At 45.4% G+C, this 14,344-nt stretch overlaps 1 protein-coding gene across 8 annotated transcripts in view; it reads left to right on the forward strand.

Annotated features, from left to right (window-relative positions):
* Positions 1–14,344, forward strand: part of ACACA (acetyl-CoA carboxylase alpha) — a 179,953-nt gene that overhangs the window by 108,501 nt on the left and 57,108 nt on the right. For all 8 annotated transcript variants that reach the window (XM_072978512.2, XM_020786841.3, XM_020786845.3 and 5 more), the window contains 3 exons: positions 10,584–10,853; positions 11,537–11,634; positions 12,976–13,096. In XM_072978512.2, coding sequence (XP_072834613.2) covers positions 10,584–10,853; positions 11,537–11,634; positions 12,976–13,096 — 489 coding nt within the window. The remainder of the gene's footprint in view (positions 1–10,583; positions 10,854–11,536; positions 11,635–12,975; positions 13,097–14,344) is intronic.

The following is a 14,344-nucleotide window of genomic DNA, read 5'->3' on the forward strand; positions in this document are numbered from 1 at the left end:
AGCTGCTGCCTTCTTATTGTTCCTCTCTTCCTGGAAGTGGGGCATCGTCTTGAATTTGAATGCTTTGGCTCTAAACCAGTGGTTCCCAACCTTGAGTCACCCAGGTGTCCTTGGACTGCAACTCCCAGAAACCCAGCCAATAGAGCTGGTGGTGAAGGCCTCTGGGAGTTGCAGTCCAAGAACCCCTGGGTGACCCAAAGTTTGGGAACCGCTGATCTAAACAGCGATCCTGTATTGCATCCAAATCAGTCTCTTGGGTCCTTCAGCCAATGGTTTCTTCTCTTTCCCCTCCTTCTTTGCCTCTTTGGTTTATCCTGAAAGATCAGTTGTCCTAATCTGTACTTTTTGTTTCTCGTTAAATGACTGAATTCTTCTGTTTTCATACATTTTAAATGTTTTTTTGATTTCTAGCTCTGTACTCATTGGCCATGGCCTTCCTTCACTGCTTGCCCGCCTCTGTTTTTTTTTGTTTTTTTGTTTTTTTGCATTACAAAGACAGGAAACTGCCTTCTGCTGAGTCAGAACCTCAGTCCATCTGGCCCAGTGTCGCCAGCACTGACTGGCAGCAATAGTTCTCCCTGGTTTCAGGCAGAAACTCTGTGCGGAGATGCCTGGACTCAAACCTGGGACCTTCTGTTTCTAAAATTTGCCATTTCTCACTGGCTTTATTTGTATTTTAATGTTGCTTGTGGCATGAGCATCTGGGAGAAATTTGAATGAGAAAGAGGCTTAGAATGGAGAGCGCAGGAACGGTGGTGGGGAGGGGAAAAAACAGAATTGGTGGTCCATTGCCCAAGGGCCGCTTTAGATGTTCAATAACATGGAGGTTAGGTTTGTGAGTCATGAACTAAGAACAACCCTGTTCCTAGTTTCAAACCTTATCTTTCTCACAAAGTCACTGTTGTGCTGCCATACAAAAGGGCACCGTCTACACTCTGGAAGGCTGTAACATCAGGTTGCGGAGAAACCCATGATATGCAGAAGAACAATCAATCAGTAAATACATACCATTAAATGAAAAATAAATTAAAACTGCGTAGTGTGGGAATCCCTCCCCAAAACCCAGCAGAGATAAAAACATCCTTAATGTCCTCAGAATAGTAAGTGACCTGCGGGTGGGGTGGAGGATTAGTGCCGAGGGGCTGGAATCCTAAGCAGAAGCTCCTCTGTGTTGCATATATTTTATTGCAGTATCCTTCTGTGCCAACTTAGGATTGTGGATATGAAATACATGTGAAGTGCCTTAGACATTGGAAATACATAGTGTAGATGTTGTGATAGCGGCTGATTGGTGGATTGGATTTAAAGAATTTCTAAGCCATCCTTCGGTAAAACCTTTATGTACAGTTTAGGACGGCTGGATAGCTTGAGGATGATAAAGCTTTAAAAAAAGGGGGGGTATTAGCAGCAGAGCCCGAGGTCATGAGTTCGATTCCCCCACTGTGCCTCCTGACAGAATAGCCAGCCTGAGTAGCCTTGGGCAAGCGGCACAGTCCCTGGGCATCCGTAGAAGAAGGGCATGGCAAACCACTTTTGAATACTGTACTATATATTAGGAAACCTTGGAAAGGGTTGCCATAAGTCAGAATTGACTTGACAGCATGTAATTATGTTAATGTGCAATTAAAGATGGGGGAAGGGCTGTCTTGGTTGCTCGCAGAAGAGCACAAGTTCAACTTCTGGCATTTCCAGGCAAAGTTAGGGAAAAGCCCAACAACGTTCACAACCATGGAAGAGCCCCCCGCAGAGCAGCCTAGACGATGCTATGTAAGGCATCTCTTTCGACATTCCAAAGATAAGAAATAGCAACCCTCCTGAACACAAAAACATGGAAAAACTGAAAAGAGCATTAGAAATGTATTGGAATGTCTTGGTGAGTGAAACCATCGCGCATCGGGTGATACGAGAGCCCTTCCAGGAAGGGTTGATTTCCAAATATATGGAGCTTTCTCGTTCTACCACCTAACTTCAGTTATTGCCTGTTTGTTTTCCGATGGAAGGGAGCTCATGAGAACAAATGCAACACCCATGGTTTTAATGTTGTTTTTTTAATACATAGTGGATGGGGGAATCCTGAACACTCAGTCAACCTAGGAAACTCCTTAAAGAAATACTGATTACTGATAATAGCCATGTTTTGTCCTGGAAGCAACACAGGATTTAAGTCCCCTTACTGCCTGGAAGTGAAGGAAGATTTTTAAGAGCCAACAAATGCAGCCTTTCCTAGGTGGAACCCTTTTAAATTTTTTGATATTTTCTCTTTTCAAGCAAGACGAAGCCACAGCGCAGCACGGCGTTCTCTCCACGGGGTCTTTGTCTAGCTTCATTCCCCCCCACCCCACCCCGGCTCCACTCCTCCTCGGTTCTCATTCTCCATTTGGAGTGGTTGGAGACCAGGAGAGTAGCAAAGTTCCCGAGGGAGGGAGCTGTGTTCGGGCTGAAATTGCTAGCACAGAGCTGCCTGGGCATGAGCATGTAGTGTTTACTCTGCCAGTATGAATACAAATAGTCTTATTATGTGGGACCCTGTACCCGAAGACCGACCACTCACGTTGGCTGGCTGGCTCTCGCTCTGTCGCCAACGCACACTTCTTTTAACCCCTGAAGGACTTCTGCGTGCCTTGGGCAGAAACGTGTGTGTGTGTGTGTGTGTGTGTGTTTTCCTGTTCCTAAACTTCAGAGAATGAAGCCTCTCTCCTTTGCACTTCTGTCCGTAATGAAGCTAACTCATTCTCCAAGTCTGTCAAAGTGACACACCAGCCGCGCACACGATGCACCGGCAGGCTTTGAGGAAGGCTCCCAAGTTTGCAAGACTAGAACAAATTGAAATAAACCCGGGGTCTTCATAGGGGGCCGAAGTTCACCAAAAGCCTCCTCATGGCCATCTATCTTTCTCTCTCCACCCTCCCAATACTTGGCCAAGCTGCTAGGGGATTCTGGAAGTTATACGGCAGAAAATAACTTTTTTTTTTTTTCCTGACAAAGCCCAGCTGTAGACACTCAGAAACGGCTCAAAATGAGAGATGCTTGTTCTGCAGGCTTCTTGAATTGCAAAAATACACTTCCAGGTAATGATGGTCAGTGTTATTGAAACTTGATTTGAATTTACATTCTATCTGGTCTTGAGAATACATCTCAGCAGTTTCATTTTCGAGTTTTGAGCAATTGCGGGGGGAAAACGTTTTCTCCTGAGGGCTGCCCTTCCTGTTTTAGGGAAGCCCTCGGCTGATCCATTTCCTGGTGGTCTTGGTTACTGTTGGCCCGGTTTTATTTTTGTGAGGTCTTCATATCCAGTTGTGTTACCACAGCCTTGGGAAACGAGGGTGAGAAGGACTCCTTGCGTGAGGATAGGTTGTGTTCTCCAGGAGTGAGCGGCTGATCGAAAGATGAAATTGGAGCGGTCAGGAGTCTGAAGGAGAAATGAAGCCCGGTGGGTGACCGGCTGTTCGTAGATTTCAGTGTTTTGCACACCATTTGAAGCCGTTGTGTCCCCGTATCTTGACAATTTTTCTCTCATCTATTTGTTTGTATGAAAGATTTGGTTGCTACCTTTCTGTCCTATGACTTGTTAAGTGAGGGTGAGGGGAAAAAGCACGTTAAAATCGTAATGAAGTAGCATATTTGGACAGCTGGGAAGAAAAACGTAGAAAAACATGGAAATTTTGTGGGTTAATTAACCGTGGTTTGTTGTGTTGTCTGGGCCAGAACATGGTGGTTAGCCGTGCTTAGTTCCAAATAGCATTTCAGACTGTTATTTTGTCTGTTGGCATGTGTTGTGTGGTTAAAATTAACTGTAGTTCTGGACCCTGAACATCATGGCGGATGAACTGAAGCAGGAACACCTAAATTTCATTGTTGGATTTTGTATGGAGCCAGCTCGTTTCTGGCGCTCCCAGGAAAACAAGAAGTGAGGGAGACAGCTGAGCCGCCTTCTGGAGAGCATTCGACAGTCACGTTGCCACAGCCGAAAAGGTCCCGTCTCTAGGGCCTATCTGTTACGCTTTCAATGACTACAAAAACAGTCTTCTAGTTAACGTGCTCTGCACTAAACTGCCCTTGTGACCATAATGTTTCACCGGTAGTCCAGAGGTCACAATCCCGTTTTTCACTAGGTGGATGATGCAAGACCTTTCTCGTTTAATTCAGGAGCTTTAGCTTTTCTTGTAATTCAGTGCCGTCCTTGAGCAGTGGAATATTGGAATGAAATTTGGTACACATGTTCAGAACAGTCCTACATATCAAGAGAAAGTTTCAGCTTGTTGTCAGTGTAGTTTTCAGGTGTATCAATGGAAGATGAAAATTGGGGGGGGGGCGTGGAATGTGTTCTTGAAGGAAAATTGAGATAAAAAATCATAGTATAATAGAGTTGGCAGAGGTCTTATAAGACCATCAAGTTGAGCACCCCATGCTGAATGCAGGAATTTTAATCTTAGCGTATCTGACAGAGGGCTGTCTAATTTTCTCTTGAATGCCTCCAGCGTTGGAGCACTCGCCCCATCTCAAGGTTGTTGGTTCCGTCGTTGTACTGCTCAAACCGCTGGGAAGTTTGCACATTAGTGTGAAAGACGTCACAACTGGTTGTATCTGCACTCTTTGCAAAATGTGTCATCTCCCTTGAAGATCCTGGAGTAAGAACTGGTGTCAAATGTTCAGGACAACAACAGTTGTACATTTCATGTTCAAATACCATGGCCAACCTTGCATGGCAGCAAAGATCAGATCATCGTGACATCTCTCTCTTGAGTGCAGAGATACCACAGTGAAGCTTCGTATGCTTTTTTGTGCCATTCTCTCTTTGAATTTGAGAAGCCGATCTCAATGTCTGTTTTGGAAGCTGGGACGTAAGAATGATCCCAGCTGAATTGGACCACAGGTCTAATAGTCCAATGTCATATTTCTCTTAATGACCAGTGAAATACATCTTAAAACAAACAAACAAACAAACAAAAAAACCACAAGCAGGGCATCTATAACACACACACCCAAAACAAAGCAAAACAAAAACTCTAGTTGGAAATTATAACAAAATGTTGCGTGCGATCTGGGGTGGGCCAGAATGCCAGCCAGCCAAGTCCTTTCCCCACCGTGTCTTTTCTGTCTCCAGAACTGGCATTCTCCATTTCCTAGCCATTCAGCATACTCAGTCTTGATTGGACTGCTTTTGGCCTCCCCACCATGATGTTTTGATTGGGGATGGGGAAATCAGTTTTTTCCCCTCACTCTGCAAGGGGCGAAAAAGTTTCTGTCCCTATTCTGCTAGAATAGGGACAGAAACTTTGGGATTCCCCCAGCCCTCCTGGGACCTGCTGTTGATCAAGACATTCTTACAGCATTAGATAGTATTCCGGTGACAAATCAATTCAAGGCGCCTGAATCCAAAATAAAAAAATACTGCAGTAAAATGATAGCTAATCATTAGTTGCTTGGCCCCTAAGTCTGAATATTTCCTTCTTAAGGGAGGCAGAATCTCTTCGATGTGTACGGAGTAGCTCATGTAGGGTTTCGCCTCCAGCAGGTCTCTTCGGTGTTGTGCTTTGCGCGTTTACATTTTAGTTGTCTATTCCATATTGTTGGCTGACAGCAATAAATCAGTCAATAGCGCAAATATTAACTTTTTCCTTAGGACGTCCGGGGTTAGCCCACCTCTGGCTAGGGATGGGGAAGATCTGGCGCCTTAACTTTGTCTTGTCTTGGGATTTTTGAAAACCATCTTTCCATCCTCCCCAAACGAGTCTGTAAATGTTGGCAACTGTTCTGGGGAGAAACAAAACAAGCAAGCTCGTTTCTTTCTCTGTTTACAAATTTAGTAAGTGCCGTTATTTTCAGAATGGAGAAAACCATGATGCCTCCATAGGTATGTCAACAAGATGGTGAAAAAGCCCTTAGGGGAAAAAATGAAGCTTGTTGTAGTTAAATCTGTAGTGACTTGACTCTGAAGATTTGAAACTCTTCATGCCTTGAGCCTGAATGGAGAAATATCTATTTCACTTTCTCGCGCATTCGGAATTTTTAACCCTCTTGAATAAAGAGGTGTATGAATTTTGGTAATTAAACAAACAAACAAACAAAAAGTAATAAAATTCTCTTGAATCTCTAACTGTGACTCGCTCAAGGAAAACAGCCTTTTGCTGTTTGGGTGTACAGTATATTGGTTTTGATTGTAAACACCCTCCTCTTGTAGGTTGCGAGAGGAAGGTAGTCTGTCTCCCCCTTTTTGGCAGGAGCAGAGCCACCCGGAAGATCCTTCTTTTCCCCCACCGATGGACTTCTTCCTTGTCTTTTTGATTGGCACCGTTGGCAGCGTGCCCTCGCTCCAGCCAGCCCTTCAAAAATCACCGGTGTCTCAGTTGTCTTCCCCCCCTTTCGACGCTAGATGTCACACTCCTTCTTTTACACCAGCGGCAGGTTTAGAATAGGGACAGAAATCCTCTTTAAAAAATTGAACTTTTTCTCAAAAACACTCTCCTTGCTGGTAGACATTGGCATTCAAGTGTCTTTGCCAGACCGAAGCGGCTTATTAGGAAAAAGGTGCCCTGCGCAGACAGGTTTATACCTTCGGGTTTCTTTTGAGGGCACCGTGTAAGATTGCCCTCTTTCTAAATCTCGGCAGGCTGGCAGATTGACCACCTCAGGGATCGACTGACCCGCTTCCTTGCAAAGACCGAGGGCGTGCAGGAGTGGTTCCAGCATAATGTAATTATTAATGGGAAATGAAACAAAACACCGAGCCGCCCAAGGCTGCGCGCATGAGCCGGTCTCGCCCTTCCCATAGCAAACGTTGTACTTCAGGGAAAATGGCAAATAGCACCCCGAGAAGTCTCATGCGGGTGGGGGGGGAGGGAGAGCACAATTTTACCATTCAGAGACGATTCTTCTGGGTCTCTTTCAGGCCCCAAATGGGTTGTTTAAAAGAACCATTTTTTTGGGGGGGGGGGGAGAAGAGACTCTTTTCTGACTTGAAACAAGTTGCAGGGTTGGGAGCAAGCAAAGTCTTAAATGATACCTAGGGTGGCATAGCGGATCGAGTGATGGAATAGGATTCAGGAGGCCTGGGTTCAAATCCCCACTTAGCCATGGAAGCTCACTGGGGGTGTAGAAGCTGTAAAAACCACTCCTTAAGTACGTAGCTCACAACCTTATCAGAGCCGCTGTGAAGTCAGTTCCCACTCGACGGCACAGAATAGCAACCCACGTGTGGCCGATCACACGGACCCTAGAGACTTTGGGTTGCGCTGTTTACCAGTTTTTCCCCCCGAGAAGGATTTCATCCCCACCCCACCCACCCCCTGGGCCAGAATGAGGGAGGCAGACCTCTGAGGTCTAAGAGAAGTGGAAATGATCCCCGGGACATCAGAGATGGCCACCTCCTGGAATGCATTGTCGACTTCCCCCACCCACCCCTCATTAAAATGTGCTTCATCAGAGAGTTCTTGCCACTGAAACCTGTCCTCATTTTCAAGATTATTATCAATGCCAAAAAGGCTTAAGTAGGTCATGTCATTCCCCCATCACCCCACCTCCAGGTTTGCTGGCTTTCTTTCCCAGCTCACACTGACCAAGGTTCCTGGAGACCCCGGAAGGTGCTGGGTCTTTGTTGCTGTATCTTGGGGTGCGTACCTTTGTTGCGCTTCTGGAAACCTTTGGGTCCCACCGGTCGTACTGTTTGCCTCTCTCCTGCTTCTGAGTAGCCCAGTTTGGCCACATTCTGGCGCAGACAGAATGTGTTTGCTCCTGGAAGGAGTTGCCGAGCTCGCTTCCAGAAGGTCTGCTGATTTGCATCTCCAGATAATAGCCACGTATGCCGATTTTTAATACGACTAACCATTCCATTGATTGGATATCTGCATAGACCACCATCTTTTGCAACAGGCAGTTGAAGGGCTTTAAAAAGGGGGGAATTTTACAAATTGCAAAATTGGGGATACATTTATCTGTGGCTGCTGGCCATGTCACTTGTGTGCTACCTCCACGTTTCAAGGGGCAGGTTCTGAGTACCTCGCTCTGGGGAACAACAGCAGGAGCGAGCTTGGCCTTCAACTCCTGCTTTTGAGCTTCCAGAAGGGCCTACGGTTTATCATTGCAGGGCAGGCCCCCTCCTCTCTCGCATGGACAACCTTGGTCAAGCCCCCGCTCTAGTTCCGTGGATTTCTTTCAGGTTATTCACAACCTTTTGGGGAAACTCCCCTAAAACCTCCGGGACTTCTTGCCCCCCGTGGAATCCCACATACATACACACACCGAGTTCTTAAATTTGTCATTATTCTGCATTGCCTAGGGATGATGGGAGTTGTTTTCCATCAAGCTCTGAGAGGCTGGACTAGATGGATCTCTGAATTCACCAGTGTGCCGTTTTTAGGAGCATCCTGGTGTCAATGCAGGTTGTAAGAGTACATTAAAATATAAGCCCATATCCGTATCCAGACGTATAGTGTATTTAACTGTAACACTTCCCTGGCCATTTGAGCCAAGAGGGTAATAGCTCCCTGTAGACAACTTCCGTGCCTTTTCCTTGGTACTAAAGGAGGGGTGGGCAATTAATTTCTATAGGGGGGGCACATGAAAAATCTGAACTGTGTTCGGGGGCCGAACCAACTTTACTTAAAAATAAAATGAAACAGTGATGTTATTGTTTTTATTTTAAACTTGTTAATCTTCACAAATACTAAAGAGGTTTTTTTGCAGTATGTTAAACAACTGATCAACTTTAGACCAAAAGCTATACATGGTTTTGAGGTTCAAAACTGCCCGCGGGCTGGACAGGAGTGGCTTGCGGGCCGTATGTGGCCCTCGGGCTGCACTTTGCCCAGGTCTGTACTAAAGGAACTTTGAGCCCCCGTCCGAAGTTAATTCACTCATAATGAACTTCTCTTGGTTCCGATCATGTATAGCGTTGCAGCTTTCCCTGTTCGGAGGGCCTTTAAGCTGTGGCCTTCGATGTGTGGAGAGAGAGAGAGAGAGAGAGAGAGAGAGAGAGAGAGGGAACATGTGTGAGAAATTATATACACACCACCCTACAGCCTGCGCATTATGTACCTTACTCTTTTCTTTTTCCGCACATGCAATTCTGCACTCCTGTTGTTACCGAGGGAGCAAATGACATCCCAGCCCAGAACCCTAATCACAGTTTGGAACATGAGAAATAATGATTGCTTCTGATCGGAGGTGGTGAATAATTCATCGGTTTGATTTCCGTGCCCCCCCTTCCCCTGCCTCCCCCAATCTTGGTCAGTGATACCTTTCTGACCAAATGCGTTTCTACAGGAGAATAATGGTTCCACTTCTTATGGAAATTCTGTGGCACACATCATTTCGCCAACACAGAGAAACACTTAAATTAGACTCTTAAGCATCTTCCGGAGGCATCTCGCGCCCCCAGCTCTCCCCGCGACTTCCAGGCACCCTTCCCTTCCCCTCCTATTTTCCATGCTTCCTTTTTAGCTGTGGTGGCGACACCAGGGCAATGGGAGGGATCCTTGCGGGAAACGCTACTTTGCCTCGCTGCTCTGTCACTCTTGTCTTCACCTTGTGACATGCAGGCACCGTTCTTCAGTCTGAAACTCTCAATATGTTTGGGGTGACATTATTCATAATCCCCAACCATTCGCTCCATGGGGTGATTTTGATGGAGGCTGTAGTTGAAACCTCTTAAGGGCCCCAGACGGAGGGAAGCAGATCTTGGAGTGTTTCCTGCCTGATGTGATGTTGTCATTGAGTTTCCCTGGTAGGGATATGAAAAATTGCTTGCTTCGTTACTGATGTCTTACTCAAAATCTTACTGGATTCTGTTTTTCACCTTTGTCCCTATTTTCTATCAGCTTGTGAGACTTCCCTTTTTTGTTCTTATTTTTGCACTAAAATTGATGACTGGTTTGGTGAACCTTTTTTCTAAGACACACGTCTAACACATTGGCTTTCTATTGGCTTAAAGCATGTTCTCTCTCTCTCTCTTTCTCTCTCTCTCACTCTCACTTTCACTCTTGTTTACTGTAATGCCAGCTGGTAGGCTGCAGCTTCACCACAGGTGCTACTGTGAGGCCATAGAATCATAGAATAGTGACATAGGAAGAGACCTACAAGGCCATCAGGTTCAACCCCCTGCTCGATGCAGGAATACAAGTCAAAGGATGCTATGTGTGTGTTAAACTCACAGGTTTACTCAGAATCAAGTCCTATTCAGTTAGGTGCAACTTCCTTTTACGCGTGAGGAGGATTTGATTTTCAGGTCCTTTAATTGGCACTGTCAAGTTAAACTCAGATATCACTGTTGCTTTTCTTGCTGCTTCTTTGTTTTTCACCGCCTTCTTCCCCCACCCCTTCGCCACCATCCTATTTCGCTTTTGCCTTTTTCTGCTCCTTCATCTTCTGCAAAGATGCTTCCAATAACATTACAGTATAGTAAGCTTGCCTTAAGTCCTTTTAGGGAGAAAGGTGGGGTAGAAATATTTTAAATAAAATAAATAAATAAATAAATATATCAGGATGAAATGACTTCAGCTGGACTTTTAAAATGACAAAGAGAATATGTTGGCACAATAAATGCAACTAGAAATTAGCCTGCATGATGATTTCTCTCTTGGTACTAGATCGGGATGGTGGCCTGGCGAATGACTCTCAAAACCCCTGAGTATCCCGACGGGCGGGACATCATCGTAATTAGCAATGACATCACGTACCGGATTGGGTCCTTTGGGCCCCAAGAAGACCTTCTTTTCCTTCGAGCGTCAGAGCTGGCTCGGCAGCAAGGCATCCCCCGGATTTACGTGGCTGCCAACAGCGGCGCTAGGATCGGTTTGGCCGAGGAGATCCGCCACATGTTCCACGTGGCGTGGGAAGACCCGGCTGACCCTTACAAAGTAAGGCCAAGTGGAGATACCAGCACGATACCAGAACTGCATAATAATGCAGCCAATCTTGTGGAGCTCCCATTTTGGGGACAAAGAGAAGATTAAACTCTCTCTCTCTCTCTCTCTCTCTCTGGCACACATGCACAAGCGTAATTTGTGAGTTCTGTCCCAGCACAGCGGAGCTGTGGACATGAGGACCTAGAGTGTAATCAAAAGTATGGCAGAGATAAGAGGTGAATCACAGCCATCCATTCAGAACAGTTTACTCAGACCTCCCCTTCCTGAGCTTTCATCTGCCACAGATTTTTCTCTGCAACTTAAAGTTATATATAAAAAGGGGGGAGAATACTAATGTGTCATCATGTCTCTGCATGTTCCAGTGGTAAACACTGTGGCTATCACAAAGGCCAGAAATTCAGATGCTTCGCAGTGCCCAGCTTGGGTGTTCCCCGGGATTTTAACAAATATTTGTAAATTTCCAAAAATCACCATTATACCTTCAACTCCGTAAATTACAGGCTGTAACTTTTTATCCCTTAGAGATGAAATACATTGTTCCGAACATCGTGTTTTTAATTTGCAAAATGTCACATTCTTTGGGGAGTGCGGTAACGTTGGTCGGAATGAAAACAAATTAACTTCTCTGATGATGTTTTTTCCTGCTCCCCCCCCTCCATCTCCCCGTCCCCTAGGGATTCAAGTATTTGTACCTAACTCCTCAGGATTATAAGAAAGTCAGTGCCTTGAACTCGGTACATTGTGAGCATGTGGAAGATGAAGGAGAATCTAGGTAGGTGTATTTAAAGCCTGGGATCAAAAACAAAACACAGTCGTTACTTTAGATCTTTGATTCTTTATAACATGTTTTAGCATAATAAGTTTTGTCTTCTGACACTATCAAGGGCTAGTTTTGTTTTTTACAATATACTGTGGAGAGGATCATCGTTCATTCTTGCACTTCTACACAAGGAATGGCTGAAAGAGCGCCCTCCCCAATGCGGCAGGAGGCAAGTTGGACACCCCCTCTCTCACATCTTCTTGGTCCTCCCTCCCAGAAGTCCTGGTTCACAGGAACGCCCCCCCCCCCCCGATAACCAGGCATTCAGGAAGCGGCCTGCTTTGGGTTAGCAAGAGCCGAGCAAGCTTGTTAATGATAAGACAATTTGGACGTCATCGATTCATAGGGTTGCAATGGATCAGGGATGACTTGACAGCGGAGAACAAAAGCAGTGATTGTCGGGACCTATTAGACAGACGGATGGGAGTTAGATATTTTGACGGGATGAAATATAATAGGCTAAAGTCACGACTGAGCTAAAGTCGATCAATGCTGGCATCCTAAAATGAAACATATTTTGCCCCAGCACCCATGACCGATGAGAAGACATCCTGGGGGTGATGCCTTCCTTTCTGTGTCGTAGTTCAGCCTTCGGGTTCCAAGATAAATCCCTCATCGTTGCATGCGGTGCTACTTTGAAATTTGTTGCAACCTTGGGGACTCGCCCCTGTGGAGCTTGGAATGATACTTCTAAAAACCCTTTTATCATGGAACTCCTTATATAGTTTGGGGGGAGGGTTTGAAGCAATTCATTACTGTTAAGAATTGAAGATCTCTCTCTTTAAAAAGCTACCTGTTTCATTACTTGCTATTTTGCTCCCCACTTTTTTTTATTACTTTCAGATTCTCCCCCTCCCTTTTTGTTGTTGTTGTTGTTGTTGTTGTTGTTGTTGTTGTTGTTAGGACTGATTGTGGGTTGACATAAAACTTGGAACCATTTTGTTCAAAATGTCTCTAAGAATGTGCTTTAAAAGTAACTTTGAGAGCTAGAATTTTGACAGGAAAGAAAGAGAATTGTGCACTTCACCTAAACAAACAAACAAACAAAAAACACCTTGTGCTCACTTGCTGTGTTAGCTGCCAACATGTGGCCTCCTTGCATTATAATTACCTTTCCCGAAAAAGTACCTTATTACAAGAAACTTTGTTAAAACTCCACATATTGAGGTCGTGTCATTTTGGGGCTTTTGCTGGTCGGCGTCCTCCACGAAGCACTTATCCACAAACCATAAACTCGTACATGTGTTTTTTCTTTCTCTTTCCTTTTCCCCTCCTTTCTCCTCAACCTACCAGGTATAAAATTACAGATATTATTGGGAAAGAAGAAGGCCTTGGGACTGAGAACCTGCGAGGGTCTGGCATGATAGCAGGAGAATCATCTCTGGCGTATGAAGGGATCATCACAATCAACCTGGTAATTTGCAGTTATGTCTGTTTGCGTGTGGTGGTGGGAGCTAGAAACATTCAATATATCAACCCTTTGGAAAGGCTTCCAGGAAGCTGAGGCTTTCTGATTGCCTCTCGGATTCCAGGACGTCAGCTGTCGTGATGAGGGGTCCTTCAGGGTTGGGTTAGCTCTGCTCACCCCCTGAAAGAGCTCTCTGTTTTCTCCATTCCCTCTTTGTGCCTCCAACATCCTTGACAATGTGGGGCGATCCTATCCGTCCCCAGGGTGTCCACTGCAAAGTTGGTCCCAACCCTCAGAGCTAACTGATTGGAAGAGTGACTCAGGCAGTGTAGCAACGGGCAGCTCCTTTTTCTGAGACCGGACGGATGTGCAGCTTGTCTGCGCTGAGGTTATTTGAGTGATCCAGCCATACCCAATGCAACAGGATTGCTGGCTCTCAAAGGATGACAAGTGGAAGGAAGGGGAGCAGGGACCCATCCTGAATCACAGTGTGATCATTCTCCTCTGTGTGTGTGTGGGGGGGGGGGGAGAAGACTAATGGTGAAATGGCCTCTTCACCTGGTGACACACAGTGGCTTCTCTCTCCTGTGATGTCCTTCTTTACCATGGTGCCGTATTTTGGAAAAAACACTGCGCTGTTCTCCATCAAGCGGTGCTCGTTCTTTCGTGTATTCCCGAGTCTGAAACCCTTTTAGAGATGAATCAGACACAGTATTAATGGCATGAATGCACTGGCACAAATAGAAGCTTCCGCCAGGGCTATCAAGAGGTATATCAAGAGCTTGAAAATAACGTGGATGCTAGAATGGTAATTTTTTTCATCAAGTGGAGGATGCGCCAATAGGGGTGATAGAAAACCAGGGGGTGGGTTGGGCGATCCTATTGGGCTTGGAAGCTAAATGCATATCTCAGGACAACAACTGGTCCCAGAAATGGCTGGGAAACCTGTTTTGAAAACAAGCACACAAGCAGGAAGTGGAGTAGCAGTTTTGGGGAACCGCTCATCCTTGGGCCTGAAACCTCATGCTCCAGGAGTAGAAACACACCCTTTTGGACCCCCCAAAATCATTTTCAATTGGCAGGTGTTTAGCCTTTCCCTGGGGCTTAAAAATGCCCATTGGGGGGAACCTACATAAAGAATAAATATTTTGAAAATAACATTTGAAACATTCTAACATGACTTTCAAAGCATAGTGTGTAAAAGTCTAGGTTCATTTGCTTCTAACTACTTTCATATCAACATGTGAAGTCCAA

Source organism: Pogona vitticeps, chromosome 7 (genome assembly GCF_051106095.1).
Source record: "Pogona vitticeps strain Pit_001003342236 chromosome 7, PviZW2.1, whole genome shotgun sequence".
Taxonomy (NCBI): Eukaryota; Metazoa; Chordata; class Lepidosauria; order Squamata; family Agamidae; genus Pogona; species Pogona vitticeps.